Here is a 21,347-nt window from a genome sequence, read left to right as displayed (position 1 = left end):
CAGCACGGTGCACCTTCAGGGTTGCTGGAAAATTGGACCCTGATGTATTTTTACCTTTTCCCAGCTGCTGCCTAGGAAATCTATCCCCATCATTGGAGTAGCATCAACATTGTTTGTCTGATGGGGAAACTAAGGCACAGCCATTGAGGGAGAGCACAAAGCCATGGAAGGAGTCATTAAATCTTCCACAATAAATCTTCCATACAACTGGGTCTGATCCAAGCTTCTGGTTGAGGTCTTCCCCCTGCTGCTGGTCATGCCCAGCCACATGAGGAGCTGGAGAGAAGGAAAGTGGAAATCAACTTTCCTGGTGCTGGGAGAAGCACTAGGATTTGAGCTTGTCCAGATCCTACTCTGGAGTAAAACCAGATGTTCATCCTCTTTTCTTTCCCTTGGGCAGCCCAGCTTCAAGGTGCCATGGGGCAGGCAAAGTGCCAAACCCAGTTGTTATTCCATCCCAGGGGTCTAGGCAGGTGGGACAGGAGCAGAGTTCCAGGTGTCTTGGCCAAAACACCTGGTTTTCCTTTATCCTTTGCAGCCATCTCTGTACCAGTGACTCCAGAGAGCCAGGACACAGAATCAGAGGAACAACTTGGGTTGGTAGGGACCTTAAAGATTAGCTCATTCCAAGACTCTGCCATGGACAGGGACACCTGCCACTATCCCAGGTTGCTCCAAGCCCTGTCCAACCTGGCCTTGGACACTTCCAGGGATGGGGCAGCCACAGCTCCTCTGGGCAACCTGTACCAGGGCCTCACCACCCTCGCAGGGAAGAATTTCTTCCTAAAACAGTGCCTGAAACACTGTCCCCTCACTGCCTGCACATCTCAGGACACTTCCTGGCGAGGTTTTTGGCCCCAGCCAACAATCACAAACCCCAGACCATGCCAGGGCACAGCTCAGGAGGGAGCAATAAACACTGGGAAAGGCTGTTCTGCTTTGGGGATATGCAATTTAGCCACAGGGAACATGAGATATGTCAAAGGTCTTGTCCTCAGAGGCCAAAAATTGAGCCCTGCTGTGTGTGATTTATGTGGGAGGCACAAGTGAACCTCAGGACGTGCACTGAGCTCTGCCTGGTGCTTGTGCAACCCTGGGAATCACAAAGCCTAGTTTTGGCTTTGCCAACCATCTCTCTGCCTGTGCAAGCCTGAGCTTCAGCAGGCACACACAGCCCCTCCCTAAATATCCCCTGGCCCCAGGGGGCCCCCACTCAGCTCCCCAGCTAATGCCAGTGCTTTTAACCTCCAGCTGAATTCCCAATCAATTGCATCCCAGTCCCCAGCTCAAATGGAAATGGTCCTGCCTGGTTTGTGCCACTCATTGGGATGACCTTGCCCTCAAAGGCCCTCTTGTGTAACCCTCACAGGTAGGAACAGGGTGGGAATGTAGGGAAAGAAACCCCAAAGGGCTGGCTGTGAGCACTAACAGGCAGGATAATAAAGCAACAGGAAAAACGGAATTTTTCTAGGATTTGCTGGTATATCTTTCCAGGATTTTTTCTGGCAAAGTGTGTGGCTCCTCGGTGGTACCACTGATGGGGATGGATGGGAACGTGGGCGGGCAGAGGATATGGGTGATGTTGGCACGGGGGGAAGGCTGATGCTACCAGGATCAGAAGGATTGTGAGGGTGAGGAAATGCCTGGGAACAGTGTGAAGCAATGACCAGCCTGAACTCACAGCAGCCTGTGCTGCAATCCCACAGTTCACTGGGATTTAAGCCTGTTTTCCTTAAACCGAGGGAGAATGAGGCAGAGAAAGATGTAACACTGTGACCTCCATCAACAGCCTTCTGCCAGCAACTCTATCAGCCCCTTGACTACAACCCATCCCAATGTCATTCAGTCCTTGAGAAACTCCCAATCCTGGTAACCCTCCCAACAGGCTATGGAAAAAACCCCACTGCACTGGTGCAGGGGGAAGCTGAGGACAAACACAGCTACAGATCAGGGTGAGGTGGTACTTAAATACACCAAGTGCACAGACAACATCTGTCTGAGGCTGTGCTGGACCCAGCAGAAGGTGCTGCAGAGCCCCGAGCCCCCTTCCCTTGGGCAGCCACATCTGGGAGCAGATGCAGCACATCTGGCCCTCCTTGTCTGCCAGGCTTTTCTCTCCAGAGGTTTTACTGGATCCTAGATTTTCAGGTCCAGTCTTTGTGCTCAGCTGTCTCCTGATCCCAACTCACTGGAAAAATCACCCAGAGCCAGGGGCTAAGCCTGATCTGCTAAAACCTGGGAGATTTAGCTTTGAGCCCATCTACCATTAACATGATCTGGAGTAGAGGCCTTGGTCTTTAAGTTAATCTCATTTTGGGATGAAATCCCAGTTGGTTGGACATGAATTGCCATTTCCAGCACTTTGCTGGAGCTTTTCAGATCACAGAGAGGTAGAGAAAAGCAGAGGATGCTTCTTCCATCCATCTTTTCAGGTGGGAAAACTGAAGCATGGATTGGCAGACATCTCATGGGGCATTCCAGTATGATCCATTTCTAGATATCACCTCTCAGCCTTTTCCCCAAATCCCCTCTTCCAGCCTTTGAAAATTGCAATAGGACTGGGATTCTGCCCCATAAGTCAATCCTCATCACAGAATCAAGTATTTCCCACCCTGTTCATGCTGTTCCTGCAGGCTGTTACACATCTGCTGTGCTCTACCCCTAAAGCAGATGCTATTCCAGATTGGAGTTGATCAAAACTGGGGATGAAGGGTGCTGCTGTGTATATATAATTTATTAACAGAGCAGGCAGGTGAGATTCAGGTTTTCTCTGCACTTATGAGACTCAGACAGAGCAGAGGGCAGCACATCAGACTCTACAGCGGTGCAGCAAATATTCCAGGATGTGAGAGGTCGAAGCAAAAACATGTTTCTTGCAAATGAATCACAGACTAACAGAATTTTTTGGGGTTGGAAGGGACCTTAAAGACCATCCAGCTACACCCCACATGCCATGGGCAGGGACACCACGCAGGTCTGAGCCCTTCTCAACAACTCTGCGTGTTGTCAGTTCACAGATGCCACCGTGTTTTTCCAGGCATTTCCATTCTGTTCTTTTCCCTCACAGAAAGAAAATTTCCGAGCTGTTGCAGCATTTTTTTTCCCCTTTTAGCAGTTCCCTGTGAATAAGGACAGAGCAAACACTCCTTTCCTGTGTTTTCTCAGGGTGGCAGGGGAATGAGCCTTTTGGGGCCAGGCGGTTTTCTGCCTCTGGCAAAAGGGGTATTTTGTTTGATACCTGGGGACCTTCTTACAGGGAAATGGGAAGACCCAGGAAAGAAGGATTAGCTTGATGAGAGTGGTTTTCACCCTGCTGGGATGTCAGCCATGTACCAAGGTCAGGAAAAGGAAAAGCAGAGGGAAGCAAATCTTGAACGGTGGCACATCCAGAGCCAATGGACAGAGTGAGGGGAGTTGGGACACAGCTGAGACAGCGGGAACAGATAAAGGAGAGGGTGTTGGGAATGGTCCCACAGGCAGCAGTAGGAAAGGATGTCCTTTCTGCAGTCATTTTGATCTTTTTCCCTCTTTTTTTTTTTTTTTTCTCATCGAGTGGTTGTGTGTGTTTGTGTGTATGTCTAAGAGTGCCCTCCATTGGCCACATCCAGGCTGCTGCTCCAAGGAGCACGACCAAGGGAGGTGGTGGATGCTCAGCCGTGGTCGTTGCCCTTCCCCTGTGGGAGGAATGTGTGTGATGCACAGGCTCTGCAGAGCAGGGCACAGACAGGGCATATTCCAGCACTTCTGGGAACCCCCGGGCTCCTCCTGCTCGGGCAGAGCTGAAATCCCTATGCTGGGCACAGCTGGACACAGTGGTTTGGAGGGGTCCATCTGGAAGGTCTTGGTGGGACAGGGTGAATTGGCATCTGGGACAATTCAGGCAGAGGGTGAAAGCAGTTTTAGGCAAGATCAGGGCACACCCTGTTCCCTGCTCACACATTCCATGCTGCCTGAATCCCCAGGATGGGTGTGGAATGCACTTGGGCCACACAAAGTTGTGCAGAATTCAAGCAGAGCGGTGGAAAACTCCAGCTTCAGGCCTGGATCTTCTTGATTTATCATTACTGCAGGAAGATGATGTCCACCATCAAACAGCTCACCATGGTAGTCTTAGGACAAAGGTTGGACTTGATGATCCCGGAGGTTTTTTCCAACCTTAATGATTCCATGGCTTCCAGGCTCCAAAATTCACTGGCACCAGGGCAAACTGGGTGCCTAAACCCCTTGGACAGAGCAGGTGCCAGGTGTAACCTCAAATTTCGTCCTTGCCTGGTTTTGATTTAGGCTGTGAGGGTCTGTCTCAGGTTGTGTTTCTGATCCAAGCCTGCTCCAGTGGGTGCCAGAGTGGGATGGGAAATGCTCAGCAAGGAGGTAAAAAAAGTTATCAGGGCTTTGTGAAGGTGCAGGAGCTGTGCTGGGGGTTCACAGCTCTTCATAATCCCCTTCTTTGTCACCTCTAACACCTGCTCGAGGAAACCAAGGTAGAAGGACCATTTGGACCTAAGTTCTTTCTGTGAGTTGCTTGGACTGAAAAACTGCCTCTACCAGGGTCACACACACAAAGACAATGATATTTTTGTCCTTTGGTTTGTCCTTGAGAAATGCAGACAAGGGACAGCCCAAGGTCACCTGCTGTCCCCAAGCTTTACTCTGCCAGACACATCCACCAAGCACAGGACTGGAAGGAAAGGGAAAGGGAGGTGGCATTTACTCCAAGTTGGAGCCAAAGGATGGGACAAAATTCCAGAAATAGCCAGGCTACCTAGATATTCACTGTGAAAACAGCTATGGGAATATGGACAAATTTGACTCTGTGCCATAGGAACGTGAACTCCAACACTGGAATAATCTGTTTTTTCATGCATTTAATATCACTTCTGCAGGCTGTAGCCTATGGTTATATGTCCCCCTTGGGAATTTTTTTATTTTTTTGGATTGAAATGCAGAAGATGGATCTCTGCTGAAATGCAACAGCCACTCAGCTGCCCATTGCACATTCCCTCCCTGACAGGTCCAACACCTGCTGAGCCAAAGATCTGGGTGTGGAGGGGGTTTTGCCTCTCCACTTGTGCTCTGAGTAAAGATTCCTGCTTCAACAAGGATTTTAGCTGGAGGAGAAAAAAATATGTTTATGTTCCTTGTGGTGAAACCTTCCAGATGGGGCTGCACTGAGGGGAGATCAATTCTGAGGCCAAGCACCAGTAACACGGCGTCCCATTAATGGGTCGGTTCAGTTAAAGTGTGTTGGCTTTTATGGTCCTTTTCCCAGGGAGGGGCAGTGAGGGGGGAGGTTTTCTGTGCTCACCACACCCTCACATAGGAGCACCTTTGTGGTCAGTGAGAAAAACTGAGTTTGGGGAGGGCAGAAGCCTTGGGCTGAACCCCAGGTGCTGGCGTTGCCAATAGGGTCTGGATTTCAGAGCCAACCCTTTCTCCTGATGATCTTGTTGCTATGGAGGCACTGCTGGCTCCTGCTTCCAACTGGGAAAGGTAAGTTTCTTCACTGACTGGTCCAGAGGTTAAGGTGACAAGAAAGATGGAGATACTATTTACAAGAGCATGTAGTGAGAGGACTGGGGACAATGGCTTCAAACTCACAGAGGGCAGGTTGATGTTTGATACTGGGGAGAAATTCTTCCCTGTGAGGGTGGGGAGGCACTGGAACAGTTTTCTCAGAGGAGCTGTGGCTGCCCCATCCCTGGAAGTGTTCAAGGCCAGGTTGGATGGGGCTTGGAGCAACCTGGTCTAGTGGAAGGTGTCCCATGGCAGGGGGATTAAACTTTCAGAGTCTCAGACAGAGCAAGAGCCTTTCACTTCCCAAATATGATATTTAAAGCATTCACAGCCATTTTTAGGCAACCCCTCCCCCTAACCAGGGTGGCCTCTGGAAATTTGTAGGATGTGTGGTTGATGCCTGTTGTTTTCACTGCAAGCAAGACCAGCTTTGCATCCACTTTTCATCCCTGAAATCTGGCCCTGGAGGCAGGCAGGAGTCTGGCAAGGGGAGATTTGCACTGTGGAGCTTTGTAGGCTGCAAACCAGTCAGGAGTGGGGATCTGACTTGTAAAAAATTTAAGTGCAAATGCATTTGGACTCCATGCTGATTAGTGTCAGGTCTAACACACACTCAGGAATCTGCTGGCAGGGGCTGCAGTGATTTGAAGCTGGGATGAAACACAGTTTGCAAATAGCAGATCTGACTTTCGAGTTACCTAACCCTTTCCTTCCCAAAATAAAAGCACTTTTTTGAAGATGAGGGGAGGTACAGAGACAAATCTTTGATACAGAGCGAGGAGAGAAACCAAGGGGTGAACATGGCAATGTATTTGGCTTCTTATCTCTTCCTAGATGCACAAGATGGTCTGTGGGCTTCTCATTTCTTATTTTTCAGTCTCTCCTGAGACTGGATTTAGCTCTACCTGAGTTGTAGATTTGCTGGAAATTTGTATGGCTGCTGTGAAAGCTTCCTCTGTTTGCAGTCTGGGGAGGCAGAGCCTGGTGTGGGGTGGGAGATAGCAGGATTGGGGAAGGGTGGTGTGGACACTGTGGGACTGTGAGGTGGATCAAGGTGTGTTTTCCCTCCTCCCTTGGTGTAGGTTCCCCTCTCCATAGGCTTTCACCCTAATTCCTTCCTGGCAGTGCCACCATGGTCCCTGATCATGGAGAAACACATCCCAGATGATCTGAATTATTTTGGGGTAGCAGCCCAGGACAGTGTTTGCATTTCAGGAATGGGGCTGTTTGCTCTCAGGTTTCAATGCAGAGCCCCTGAGCACTTGCTTTTCCCTAACCTGTGGACCACGGAGCCTCCTGAAACCATGGCAGTTGTCTGACTTGGCAGGGAAAACCTTCCTCCCAGAGGTCTCATTTATCTGTTTGAAATTGGGCAGCAGGTCTGTTTTGGAGGCAGCAAGTGCTGCAGGATCAGGGTAAGCATCACCCAAAGGGGAAACTCCTGATTTTCTCCACCTGGGGTGAGCCAAGAGGGCAGGAAAGCAAAAGGCTGGGAAGGTGGGAAGAAAAAGGTACCATGGCTGCGTGTCCAGCAGTGGGGGAAGTCCTGCCCCACACACTGAGGATCTGCCCCTCCTGCCTGTCAATCCCTGAAGCTTTTAACAGGCCCCCTCCCAAAACTTGGGGGGGGGGTCACTGCATGGGGAAGGGGTACAAAATGAGGACAGTCCTGCTTCTTTCTTCAGTACCCTTCTTTGTTCTCTCCTGGAAAGAGGGGAGATGAAGGGAAGGGGGTGCTGGAGGGTTTTCTTGTTGGGGTAAGAAAGAATGAGACTTACAGAGGGTGGAGGAGCCTCTTTCTCATGAAGAGGGACACAGGGGTCTGGGCAGTTGAACTAAAAAGGGGGTCTTGGCTGCAAAGGGTTGCAGGGATTGAGTCTCACAGGTCAGTGGAGGATGGATTTTACTTTTGCTCCAGGGATCTGGGGACTGAAGGAGGTCCCGGGGCTGGCAGGGAGGACTTTCACTCTCTGTAGATGCTCCGAGCCTGAGTACAGTACCACAGGCTTTGGGGTGTCCTGCACACAGAGGTGAAAGGTGAGGCATCTGCCTGATGTGGGAAGACCTAAAATCTACCTCTATTGCTCTTTTTTCCTGGTACTGGGTGCACAGCTCCTTCCAGCCTCCTGTCTGACCTCAGGGTTAGAGCAGGGCTGGGTTACTAAACAACAACTCCCTTCCCTGCACTAGTTTGGTGGAAAGGACAGAGAAAAGGTGATAGAAAAAGAAACTAAAAAGCAAGTGCTGGAGAGAGGAAGGGAGGAGGTAGAGCCCAGCTTCCCGTGCTGAGCACCCTCCCAGGTGCAGCCTGAAGTCTGCCTTAAACTGGCTTCTGGTGGGCTGGAAAGTCCCTAAACCAGAGATCAATGGTGTTTTCTTTGGGGGGATGGTTAAAATTTACTGCAAAGGCTCTGCTTGGCTCAGCAGAGGGATCTGCACGGGCAGAGGGCACTGGGAAATCAGGGCACAGATATGTTTATCTCCAGCACCAGTCACTGTTCCCCCCTCCCAGGGCTTGGGACATCCCAGGGATGGGGACACCCCCAAACTTAGCATGGGGATGGTGATGTGGGACTGTACCTTCTCCCAGCAAGATGTGCTGGGATTGGGGATGCTGTGAAGGGTTAATAAAAACGACAACAACAAACCACTACCAAAAACCCCAAATCCCAAATCTCTTCTTTTTCTCTCCTCTCCCCTTTCCCTTCCCTGCTTTGTTTTTTTTCCAGGTGTTCTTTATGGCCACAGGAGGGAGCTCAAATCCAGATATGGGAGGATTGGCTTGATTTCGGATCCAGAGCCTCTTAAACTCGCGCTTTTCCTATAAGCTGGTCCCTGTTATGTCCAGGATCTGGCGCCTGCTTGACATTTACTTTGAGTTCCAGAGGACCAGAGACCTAGGATGAGGAGCATTGGATCTGCCCTGAACCTGCTTTTGGTATCTCCACTCTACTTTGTGTGGACCGTGGTCGCTCTGGACCTGGCACAAACTCCCTGCACCACTTTGGTCCAAGGGAAATTCTTTGGGTATTTCTCCTCCTTCGCCGTCTTCCCGTTGAACTCCTCCCTCTGCTCTTGGATTATCCAGAACCCCGACCCCCGCAGGTACACTTTGTACATGAAGATCCTCAAGCCCGCCGGCGTATGTGACCACCAGCACATCCGCACCTACCAGTTCGACTCCTTCCTGGAGTCCACCCGCACCTACCTGGGCATGGAGAGCTTCGACGATGTGTTGAAGCTCTGCGATGGCTCCACACGCTTTGCCTTCCTCCAGTCCAACAAGCAGTTCCTGCAGATGAAGCAGACGGCCCCTCCGGGGGTGGACACCTGGCCCATGAGGTGGAAGCCCACCAAAGCTCAGGAGAGGGACTTCTCGGTGGAATACCTGGTGGTGGGCAACAGGAACCCCAGCAAAGCCGCCTGCCAGATGCTCTGCAAGTGGCTGGACGCCTGCCTGGCCATCAGCAGCAGCTCCCATCCCTGTGGCATCATGCAGACCCCGTGTTCCTGCTCGGGAGGGGAGGTCCTGGATCAGGCCAGCGAGGTCCTGGGGTTCACCAGGAAGAAGGAGGATTGCTATAAGGATGGGATTTACTTGGAGAACTGCGTGAGCAGCCCTAAGGACACCAACGGAGCGGAGTTCCTGGGTGAGTGGAGGGTGGCTGGGGGTGCTGGGGAGGGACGGATGGTTGGGCTCTGCTCTCACGGGTCTCACACTGTCCCCATCACCTCTGTGTCTGTATCTGTGGATGCCTGGCATGAAAACCTAATTTCCTAATTGACAGGCAGGTCAGGTAACCCTCTTTAGGAGCCTGAGACTGGAATTACAAAACAGCTTTCCCTAAACATACCCCAGATCGTTTCATTCATTCCCGGGGCTCATGCGTTGCTTGTTTTACTCCTGCAGCCTCTGAGCTTCTCACCTGAGGCTGAGCAGTTTTCCAACGTAATTACAGATGTCCTAGAAAAGGCAGGATCCAAGCTCCCTCCCGAGGCAGGCTGCACTCAGCAGCCCCATCAACCCATTTTAATTTCTAGGGAAAACTTAATACTTGGGTCTGGTTCAAGGGAATGGCAACATAAGGCACACTCATTTTGTTCCCAGCTTCATTTTCCTTCTGGAGGCTTTCAGAAAGAAAACTCATCACGATGCTTCCGTGGGGTTACTTGGTGCCTTTGTTGGGGTTCATTCCTTGGATTTCATTAGTGTTCCATCAGTGATCTTGAGTATGGTATGGGCTGGAAAGGGGGAGGTGGAAGAGGTATGACAAAAAAGGGTTGTAAATAAAGGTGGGGTGATCCTGAAGTCTGATCTAGGCATTGGTCTGGGGAGGGAAATGCTCCTTCCAGACCTCTGACAGAGCCATGAAAAAGCAGAAGATATTCAGGGGGCCAAAAGCAAAGCTTTTTGTTCAGTACCTGTGTCAGATCTGCCTCGATGTGTTTGTTCTCAGCTCCCACCCCACCTGCCAGCACACAGGTTATGTAAAGGAGAGGTGTAATGCTAAATAGGAATTCAGGTGGCAGGGAACGGAGCCTCCAACTCAGCAAGGTTCAAGCCCTCACCTGGCCCTCACCCCAAGGTCTCGTCTCCTTCAGGTGTTGGACTGAAACGCCCTCTGCTACCAGCAGAAAGTTGACATCTGCCCGGGTCTGGAATTCAGGACTCTTGCCTGACTTTTGCAGCAGCCCCTGTTTAGGGTGGAATTTCTCAGGGTTGAGGGGAAGAGGCTAAATTTGCTTTGCAGCAGGAAGGAGGTGGCCAGGCACAGGTCCAAGCCGTGCAGTGTGATTCTCCTGCAGAACTGCAGCCTGGCGTTAGCAGAGAGATTAGTGTGTGATCAGGTACTTATGCTTCCGTCAGGGTGTTCTGGGGGAGGTTTTGTTTCTCACTGATCTGTGAATCAATACATGGAGGCAAACGGCCGAGCCATAAATCCTGTAAATTAGTTCTTCAGCCCTGCCTCCCTCCCCTGCTCGGCTCTCCAGATTTTGGGGGTTTGTTGGTTTTTTTTTTTGTTTCCTTTCACAATGCCCTTTTCTCCTGTGTGAGCAGCCTGTGAGGAGGAGAACCTCTGCTTCCTCCTCAGGAGTGATGAGAGCCCTGTTCAGTCAGATGTCCTGCCCTGGGTTTGCTGATTGGGTGATTTATGCATTCCACCCCAGCAGTGTGACCTTTCTCACTTCAACCAAAGGTGAAATTTGAAATAAGATTTCCGGCAAATCCTGAAGCATTCAAGCTTAATATTGGCTTTTTGTAAGGATGTCTCCTAGCCCAGCTCGACTGCCTGAATGTTCCCAGCAAGTAAATATGAAAGAGGCTCAGAGGTGGCTGAATCAAAATCCTTTTTGGGTGTCAAATATTTGTGGAGTGGAGATATATTTTTTTTTGCTGGCTGATCACATCTGCTCCATATTGAAGACACAGGATTATCATCTCCACTAGTGGGCTGCCATCCCCACAGAGATGATGCTTGCAGGGGGCCAGGCCTCTCCATGTGCTGCTCTGTCTGTCACTGTGTCTGTTTTGATTTATGCAAAGGCTTGATCAGGAAGATGGAGGCGAGATCCAATTTGGACAGGGAGTCAGCAATCCCTTAACAGCACTTGGTGGGTGGAATATTTTGATAGGGTTCCTGATTTCCAAGTGCTGATGCTGGTTATTGCAGTCATTGCTGTTCTGATTGTATTTGTAGCATTTTTTTATTATTATTTCTTTTTTTTTTTTCCCTCCCTGCTGCTTTCTGAGTCATTTGTTGTTTCTGGGCCTGTCTTGACGCTTTCATCTTTGAACAAGTGTAGATGTGTGTGATGTGCTAATCTACTCTGATGACTTTGAAGGCACATAAGGAATGTGGAAGGTGTCCCTGGCCATGGCAGGGGGGTTGGAACTGAGTGATCTTTAAGGTCCCTTCCAACCCAAACCCTGATTCTGTGAATTCCCAGATACCACCCTGAAATGTGAAACCTGACTTTTCCTAATGTGCCTTTTTATTCCTTGGATATTTCCAAAGCAAATGGAATGGGTGCAAATCTACAATGGGATGTTGCCTTGGGCACAGCCATGGTTTGGGTCACAGTCTGAGGGTGAGATCCCTGCGAAAAGCTTCGCTCCAAGTGGACTCTGTTGCTCCAGAGCTACTGGGACACTCAAAAACCAGTCTGTTTTCAGTCATGGGCAATGATTCACACCGGGTTCAGGTTCACAGGGATCTTTGTGATCATTTATGAGAGACTTCAGAAAGAAACTCTGCCAAAGTGACCCTGTCATATTTGCAGCATCTGTTCTTCTATGCCTGGAGGTAGGACTGCTCCAAATTTACTTCCTGGGTTTGGTGGGACCCTCTTTGCTCTCACTGTCCCACACAGATGTTGAAGAGGTCACAGCAGGGAGCAGTGGGTTTGAGAAGAATTCCTCAGGGTGCAGAGGTGGCAGGAGATGTTTTGTTGCACACGGAGCTTGTCCTGGTGATCAGTGGAACATGCTTGGAAATGTATTTGCACCAGCAGCCCATCCCTCACATCTTCCCTCCTTGGGGGAGCTGCCTCCAACTCCAAGAAGGCTTCAACAGGGGATGTTTTCTAGGAGAAGACAATTCAACAGGGGAACTATTTTTGGCTAGCATCAGCTTTCCCTTGTCTCGCTCAGGCAACATGGGGAAGGAGGCAGAGACTGTTCGTAGGTCCTGATGTTTAGATGTGAACTCACTTTTTGGAGTGCAAGCTGGCTTTGCTGGAATAGCTTTGGGGTAGGAGACCAGGGGACTGAAGGAAAGAAAAGTTCCTGAAATGCTTAGCATTGGGACTTCGTGGTCTGAAAGTCCCGGTGACCCTGCCGAATGTGAGCTGGCTTTGCTGTAATGGGAGCTGGAGCTTTAACAGAGATGGTGATGAGACCCTGTAATGAGAGAAGGTTAAATGTGTGCTTAAGTGCTGTGCTGAGTTAGGCACTTAATGAATGTCTAATTAGTTTTGTCTCCACATAATCTGTTCCTGGAAGGCCCTTGCAGTGCTGTCACATTTTGGTGACCCAGAGAGATAACCAGCATGGTCTGGTCCCTCTACTCTTCATATCCCCGCCTTGGAGTGATCCAAGGTTTTTGCTGCAAAACAGGGCTAAATGGCTCCCCCAAAATAAAATATTTGCTTCTTGATAAAGTAGGGGAGTCCACGGCTGGAAGGGGTTTTATGATGAACAAATAACTGGTCTGAAATTCTGGGGATTTTTCTGCCTTTTCTGCTATTTTTTTTTCCGTTCTTTTGCTGTCTCCCCATTGCTCTGAGCAAAATCAAACCCTCTTCCCTCACACATGCTCATCATTTCACTTCTGTTTCGTTAGTGGTGTTTCACCTTCCAGCCTTCAGCTGTTTTTCTACCCCTGTCTGATAGACTAAAGTGTCTCACAGCATCTAGAGGAGCATTTATAGACATACGACCAAGATCCTTCTTAACCTCTGCCGCATCAAGTAGGCTGGACTCCGTGAAATTCTCACTGCAGGACACATCCTCCATGTCTTGGTCATTGTTGGGAAGCTTTGCCTCATGCTTGGCAAGTTCTGCTGGTCAAAACACAATGCCTCCTCAGCAGGGCTGAGCTCCTGCCTGGACTTGTGGTTGAGTGGCTGCTGAATGGGGTCTGTGGTGCAGGAGAGGAGCCAGAGGTATAGAAACAAATTAATCAACTCCCATCTTCCATGCTGCAGGATTCCTGTTGTGTGGCACAGCTCCCCTCCCCTTGAACTTCCCTGAGGGCAGAAATAACTTGCTAAGTCATTTCCTATGTTCCAGGTGAGCCTTTAGTGGCCCTGAAAGCTCAGAGAGGGATATAAAGATCTGTGAGTAATCGCTCAGGGGCAGGCTCTCAAAGTTCTTCTTGACATCTTCAGCTCCTTATGACACATGCTCTGCTCTTCCAGCGCCAGTCCCCCGGGCCCAAACAGCAGCTGAGCTTGCAGAGAAAGGTGTTTGGCTTTGGTTTTGCCTCGGTTATTGATTTGCCAACCAAAGGGCAAAGGGAGTTGTTTTATGGAAGAGGCAAGTGTGGGTAACTCCTTCCGGGATGCTGAAAAGTGAGTTCTGACTCAGTTAAAACACTCAGATCTCTGTGACCTGTGCAAGCCCTGCCTGTCCCACTGCTTTCCTCTGAGATAGTGAAAGGCCTTACAGTTGGAATGGAATGGAATAGAATTAGAATAAGAATAGAAATAGAAATAGAAATAGAATAGAATAGAATAGAATAGAATAGAATAGAATAGAATAGAATAGAATAGAATAGAACAGAATAGAATAGAATAGAATAGGAGAGAATATTTTCAGTTGAAAAGGATCTGCAATGTTTATCTAGTCCCACTGCTTGACCACTTCAGAGTTGACCAAAAATTTAATTAAGGTCATTGTCCAAATATTTCTTAAGCACTGACAGGGAGGGGGAATCGACCATGTCTCTCAAAAGCCTGTTCCAGTGTTTGACCACTCTCTCAGTAAAGAAATCCTTCCTACTGTCCAGCCTACACCTTCACTGGTGCAGCTTTGAAGAGCTCCCACACATCCCATCACGGGATGCCAGGAAGAATTGGGCACAAGCACAAGAGCACCAGAATCTCACAGGGACAGAGCAGAGATTCCCGGTTTCTGTGCTGCTTCCAGCACTAACTCCATTCATCCGCGTGTCTGGATGGAGATGGGGTGGACTAAAACGAGGAAACCGAAGCGATCGGTTCCATTGTGAACCCAACAGCTCGTGGACACGATCACAATGCAGAAACATCGGCAATTACCGTCTCAATGCGCTGTTGTTGTAGCGGGGAGACTAAAGGTGGAATTTACATCCAGTTGCTGAGGGAGTTTCACAGGCAACTACTCTCATTATTGCAAAGAGGGGACTTTTACGGATAATTTAATGAGTGGCAGCCTGGTGAAAGGCTCAGCTTCGCAGTCTTCCTTTTTTTTTTTTTTTTTGTAATTTTCTATTGTTTGACATCCTCTGGTATTCAGGACCCATAGCAGCTGCTCCACAACGTTTTGTGTGGGAATACAGGGTGAAATTTAGATGCAGGGAAACACAGACACCAGATTCGAGATCATCACAACTGTAGTTTTACAGCTGTAACTGCTGAATATGAGGATGATGATGCTGAGGGAGGGTGCACAGAGGGATTCCTGTGCACTTTCACCACCCACACTAAATATCTGGCCCTTTTCACCACCTTCCCTGAGTATCTGATGTATTCAAGTTTTGGAGGTGGGCTGAAAAATGGAAAATATTGTCTCTAAGAGAAACGGGAGTTTCAGGTGTTTGATCCACCTTTGCAGTGCCTGAACTCTGTGGGTTTCCTCAGCACTGAGCTCTCTGACCTGGTGGATCCCATCTCTCATGGTGGACAAACCTCTTCCAGGTTTCCTTGAAAGGGAGTTTTCCCTTTGTCAGTGCTGGTTCCCTCCATCCAGATGCACCTCTCAAAGATTACGGGTGAAGCCAGGACTCAGCAGAGATGACACTGGTCTCAGTTGCCTCGGGAATTTAGGAAACAACAGACCCAGGAGGGGAGAAGGAATCTGATCTGCACTACTTTCAGCAATAAATTCAATCATTTAGCACTAAATTCAGTCATTGCCCAGAGAAGCTGTGGCTGCCTCATCCCTGGAAGTGCTCGAGGCCAGGTTGGATGGGGCTCTGAGCTACCCGGGCTAGTGGAAGGTGTCCCTGCCCGTGGCTGGGAGCTGGAACAAACTGATCTTGAAGGTCCCTTCCAACCCAAAGCATTCTGTGATTCTCTGACCTGTAACAGGCTGGGAGCAGTGGCTTTTCCATGAGTACTCTGGGAGTGGAATTGGGTGCTCTAAGCCACAGAAATCTCCTTCCATGTTAGGCAGAGCAGTAGATTTCATACCTCTTCCAGAGCATCATTAAGCCCTCTGCAACTCATATCTCCTCCCATATCCTCCCATTCTCATAATCAGTGAAATTTTGACAATCTATGTGTTGATTCTGTTCGCTGTAAGTCCCACATTCCCCAGGATAGTCCTTGGGATAAACAGATTAGAAAACTGGGTGGGGATTTTCAGCCAATATCTTTAACCTGGGAAGGATTCAGCAATTGTGTGTCCCTGGGGTGGCTCTGCCAATGTCACCTCCAGTCATTGAACCTCCTTTTGGCACAATCTCTTCTTGCATTTAAAGCAGACAGGAATCTGATACTGCTATCCTGTATTTCATCCTTCAGCAGGGTGAGACAACCAGGCTGGGAAAGGAAAGGACGTCCTTTAGCACATCAGAACTGCAGATCTGTTGAGTTTAAATATATTTCTTTGTGTTCCCCGACCGTAGTTTCGATAGAGCAATAATTGCCACACACCTCATTAAGCTGAATGCTCTCAATAGGTCTTGAGTGGCCCGTGTCATTAAACAAACAGTTACTGGCTTGGGATATTCCCGGTGTTAAGAAGCAGGAAGGAAGGGAAGGGACCTCGGGGAGGGGTTGAAAGCTGCAGCTCCAGCCTCCTGAAGAAACTGGGCTGCCCTGGCAGGGGCTCTGTCTACTCTGTCCCATTGTTTCTGGGGCAGTTTGAGGTGTCTGATTCCTCCTTGTGTCCTAAGGCAGGAACACAATTCCTGGTACAAGTCCTTGGCTTTGTCACCTTGCCTGGATGACGTGGGGGATTCCCTGATTTCTGCCAGTCTGGATGTTTGGAGCTGGGTTTTTTTTCTGAATGGAATTTGTTAGCAACCCTTGTTTGTTAGTTTTGGGCAGGGGTTTGGGTATCTTTGTGTTGAAGGTGCCCAAACCAGAGGAAGACAGTGAAGTTCATCATAGGGTACTGAAAGCAGGAGAAAGAGCCAAGGCCATGGGTGCTTTCACTACTTTTACTGGTTCTTCTTAATCTGAAGACTGAAGGACCAAAATGCAGGTTGTCAGCCCCTCAGCTTTTGCTGAGACCCTGGGACTGGTGCAGAAGAGGAGTTACACAGGGTTTCTGCTCCAGGATCTGCTGGAAGCTGGGATAGGATGTGGGGTACGATGGCTCCACCACATCTCCCTGTTTAATCTGCTCTACCAAATTAAACCCATCCACATGGAAGGTGTTATTCAGTGATCTGTGTGCAGGTCTATATTCTATCCCATGTGCCTGCTGGAGAAATTGAGGGTTAGTTTTGGTTTCCCCTTCCCATAACTTGACTTAACTTGCTGTTTGTTACCAAGACCATGAACAGAATCCCATTTCTACCAACCCTGTGGTCAGAAGTAGAGGTGTGGAAAAAAAGGCATTGCAGGGCACGTGCCATGGTGCAGGTTCAGGTTGTCCATTAGAGACGTCCAGAGGGGCCCAGCCTAGAGCCCAGATGGACAAGGTAGAAGCTCTGTTGTACACAGGGATTCTTGTCTTCAAAGTTAGTGCCCTGTGGGAGAACCAGGCCAAAAGACAGGGATGCTGTGCATGTGTTTATACCCACAGGCAAAATAGTCCTGGTGTAGGGAGATGTCAGATGGTCCAGCCTCCATGAACAGTTCCAGCCCATGAAGATCACAGAGTCATAGAGTTGGAAAGGACCTTAAAGATAATCTTGTTCCAGCCCTTCTGCCCAGGGCAGGCACATCTTCCACTAGACCAGGTTGCTCAGAGCCCATCCAACCCAGCCTTGGACACTTCCAGGGATGGAGTGTGAGAGACAGAAATGCATCCACCACTTCTCTGGGCAGTTGTGCTTGATGGTGGCAGTGCTGGATGGCACCAGCTTGCTCTTGGTTTGGACTGGGATTTGGTTGGGATTGGGATGAGGTTATCTCTATGGAGCTGGTCTAAAAAGGCATCTGCACCAGAATTTCAGTTGTGGAAATGCACTGGGGAAGATATCACTGGCCATTCCCAGCAGAAAATCATGTAGGCAGATGTGCCAGGGCTGCTATTTACAGCTGGGTTTGTTCAACACTTGTCTTCTGTCCTCTTTACCAGGGGTGAGTAAAAGGAACACCAACAAAACCAACAGATGACTATTAATTTCTGTCCAAAATCCTCTCCTCCTCAGACCATTTTTCCTCCTTTCTTTAGTTTGCTGGCTTTGGTTGTTTATTTTTTGTTTTAATGTTCTGAAGGACAAAGCTTCCTACTGTGCTGTACATTTTTGCCAGGCACCAGAAGCCCCTGTCTCAGGGAGCTCTCCTGGGCTTCAAGTGAGTAACTTGTGAGCATCCCCATGAGGCTGTGCTCCGTGGGCAGCCACCCATTCCATAGCCAGCCATCCACTCAATCTGTGGATGCTGCACAGCCAAACTGTGAAGAGTCAGGTTCAGTGCCAGCATCACTGTGCCAGGATGATTCAGACTGGAGGAGTTCATGGTGTTTTCATCACAATCCAGCAATGCAGCATCTAAACCCAGCTGACCAACACCACAGAAATGAGATGATCAGCCTTGTTGGCCTCCCCAAACACTCCTCTCCCATGTCTAGGTTTTAAATTGTGGGGTTACCTTCTGTAATTGGCCTGAAATTTAGCTACTTCCCATGCATTAGAATTATAAAATGACAGAATGGTTTGGGTTGGAAGGGTCCTTAAAGATCATCTACTTCCAAACTCCTACCATGGGCAGGGGACACCATCTGCTATCCCAGGTTGCTCCAAGCCACATCCATCCTCGCCTTGAACACTTCCAGGGATGGGACAGTGACAAATTCTCTGGAAAATCTGTACCAGGGCCTCCCCATCTTCATAGGGAAGAATTTCTCATTAATATTTTATCTAAATCTACCCTTCTTCAGCTTAAAGCCATTCCCCTTTGTCCTGTCACTCCATGACCTTGTCTAAAGTCCCTCTCCAGCTCTCCTGGAGCCTCTTTAGGCTCTTAGGTCTCCTCAGAACCTTCTCTTCTCCAGCTGAACATCCACAGCTCTCCCAGCCTGCATCCATAGGAGAGGTGCTTCAGCCCTCAGACCACCTTCATTAAGTTAGCCAAAATCAAGTGATGGTGTGCCTTGAGATCAGTTTATAACAGGGAGGCACTCAGTGAGCAGCTGAGGAGCTGCTCAGAAGGATTTCTGTCTTGCTGGGAGGGCACTTGCTGAAGAAGAAAAGCTGCAGGGACCAGGACAGTCCCCAGGTAAACACAGAGACGTAGTTTAAGAGATTGTTTTTCAGGCTCTGTCCTTTTGGGCTACAGAGGAGCTCAGGAGGCTCCTTTGGGGAGTTCAACCACTTGCCCCCATGGACCCACCACAGCTGAGGAATCATCAAGGTGAAAGCAGACCTCATAGGAGAACCATGGTGATACCACAAGCTGCCAGGGCAGGAGTGGCTTTTCTCATTCAGCAGGACTTTTCTGCAAAGTACCCCTCTGTGCAGTCCCTTCCCTCCTACCAGTCCTGGTGTCCCTGCCCCAGCTCAGTATCTTGTCTACTCCTGAGCCTGATGCATTGGCCCCCACCTTGGCAAATGTCATGTTGTGCCTTCTACTCTTCAAAATAGGGATTTGTGAATGGTGGAAAGGATGAAACCCAATCTCCTACCATGTGAAATCCCATATTCCCCTATTGCAACCATCCCAATGAGCTCCTCTCACTGCTGCTCATACACAAATCCTTCACAACCCTCATCTTCCACCAATGCCTTTGGGATTGTCCTGCTGCCAGCACCCTCCTGGGTCTCCTAGGTATTTTCTGGACAGGTGTATCCACATACACATGGATTCCTAAGTGTGCATGTCCATGTATAGGGACATCTGACTGCACACAAGGGGGTAAAACCACACAGGGCAGGGCAGATGTAGAAACGGGCATGAAAGTACCTGAATGCAAACCTGGCAGTGTAAAAACACACAGAGATGAGCAGAGAGATACACATGCTCCACATGCTCCACATGCTCTGAAGTGGATACACAACCATATAAATGGGTCTGGGAATGTGGGAACTGTGTGCACGTGTACAACCACTACACATCCACACCCCTGCAACCCCCCCAGCCGTGTGGGGACACACAGAACACACCTGTGAACATCTCCAGGAGCTGAAACCCCCTGGGAAGCCCCAGCACCACACAGAGAGACATAGGCCATGCTGCTTCCCCTGCCAGAGAGTGTCCCTGGAGACCCAGGGAGTGCCAACTCACTGCAGGAGCAGGAAGCTGACTCACACTTCATCCTTTCCTTGGTTCTTCCAAAGTGTGCCATGAGGCCTATCTGTGCTTCATGGTGCATTTCAGAAGAAGCTGGCTTTGTTTATACTTGTGGGATCCTTCCCATGCAAGCAGAACTACTGCTAATTCCCCCAGGGCCAAAGCACACTGATGATGGATTCTCCAGAGTGGCTTGATGTCTTGGTGGGAAAGGACAACCTGCATGGCTTGGCATTCTGAGGGGACAAGGAAAGGACTTACTTTGAGACTGCACCCACCCAGAGCTGTTCCCAAACCCACTGATGGTGGGACATCCTTCCCTCTGCCCTGTCCTCCCACAGCAAAGCCTGCAGTAGCCTTCTCCTGATCCATAAAAGGCTCCTGATCTGCTTTAAGTCCAGTTTGTTCTTGACCTCATTGCAGTTACAACTTCCTCATGAGAGGAAGAGGAGGGGGAGGCACTGATCTCTGCTATGTGGGGACCAGTGACAAGACCCAAGGGAATGGCCTGAAGTTGTGTCAGGGGAGGTTTAGGTTGAATATTAGAAGAAGGTTTCTCACATAGAGGATGATCAGACACAGGAGCAGGCTCCCCAGGGCAGTGGTCACAGCACCAAGGCTGACAGAACTCCAGAAGCATTTGGACAACATTCTCAGGCACATGGTGTGACTCCTGGGGATGGTTCTGTGCAGGGCCAGGAGTTGGACTCAATGATCCTTGTGGGTTCCTTCCAACTCAGCATATTCTGTGATTTTGTGTTTCTGTGACTGGTGGTTTGAACCATTCCCAGGGACCACCAGCTCTTCCTCAAAGCTCTCTCTCTCCACTGCCTGATGTGTGACTTATCAAGGAGAGATCTTACAGTACCTCGCCCTGCCTGCAGCATTCACACTGGGTTTTGGGGGAGTTTTACTGGATCTTGTGTTTTTGGAGCCTATTGGCTGCTCCTCAACTCCTGCCTTCCCCACATTCCAGCCCAGGTGTGGGTACCTGTGCACCAGCCCCGTGCAGCACATGCAGATTCGTTCACAGAATCCCAGAATCAGAGAATCACAGAATCAGTTGGGTTGGAAAAGACCCCTGAGATCATCGAGTCCAACCCATGCCCCAACCCCACCTTGGCACCCAGCCCATGGCACCAAGTGCCACATCCAGGCTCTGGTTCAACACCCCCAGGGACGGGGACTCCAACCCCCTCCCTGGGCAGCCCATTCCAAGGTCTGATCCCTCTCTCTGGAAAGAGCTTCTTCCCAATGTCTGACCTAATCCTCCTCTGGCACAGCTCAGGGCTGTGCCCTCATGTCCTGCTGCTGGTTCCTGGGAGCAGAACCTGACCCCCGTCAGCTCCCCCCTCCTGTCAGGGAGTTGGAGCATCTCACGTGTCTCCAGCCACGTGCTGGTTTGTACACTCAGACATCTGCTTCTGACTCTCATATTTCTCATTCCCCTCTCCATCTTGCCACCTTCAGGGCTGTTCCTCATCACGCCAAGACCTTTTGGTAGGCTTTTGAGGAGCAGAGTCACTCTAAGGGATGTTGGGGTGCTGAGCTGCGTCTCACTGATCCTTCTGAGTGTCAGAGCAGCCTCAGTGCAGAGGATAATTGTGTCTGTTGTGCTTTCGAGGACCATTCCATGGAGAGAGCCCTCACTTCAAAAGGCAACCCTGACAGAAACTACAGCTTTGTCTACCTCACATTTTAATTAAAACTCCAACAATTCTCCT

The 21,347-nt window shown here is 49.6% G+C and overlaps 1 protein-coding gene across 11 annotated transcripts in view; it reads left to right on the top strand.

The window, feature by feature from the left end:
• Positions 1-21,347, top strand: part of ADGRB1 (adhesion G protein-coupled receptor B1) — a 290,959-nt gene that overhangs the window by 72,284 nt on the left and 197,328 nt on the right. For all 11 annotated transcript variants that reach the window (XM_032681110.1, XM_032681148.1, XM_032681138.1 and 8 more), the window contains exon 2: positions 8,244-9,164. In XM_032681110.1, the coding sequence (XP_032537001.1) occupies positions 8,417-9,164 (748 nt within the window). In that variant the 5' untranslated portion in view covers positions 8,244-8,416. The remainder of the gene's footprint in view (positions 1-8,243; positions 9,165-21,347) is intronic.

Source organism: Chiroxiphia lanceolata, chromosome 1 (assembly GCF_009829145.1).
Source record: "Chiroxiphia lanceolata isolate bChiLan1 chromosome 1, bChiLan1.pri, whole genome shotgun sequence".
Taxonomy (NCBI): Eukaryota; Metazoa; Chordata; class Aves; order Passeriformes; family Pipridae; genus Chiroxiphia; species Chiroxiphia lanceolata.
This window is presented reverse-complemented; position numbering and strand designations above follow the sequence as displayed.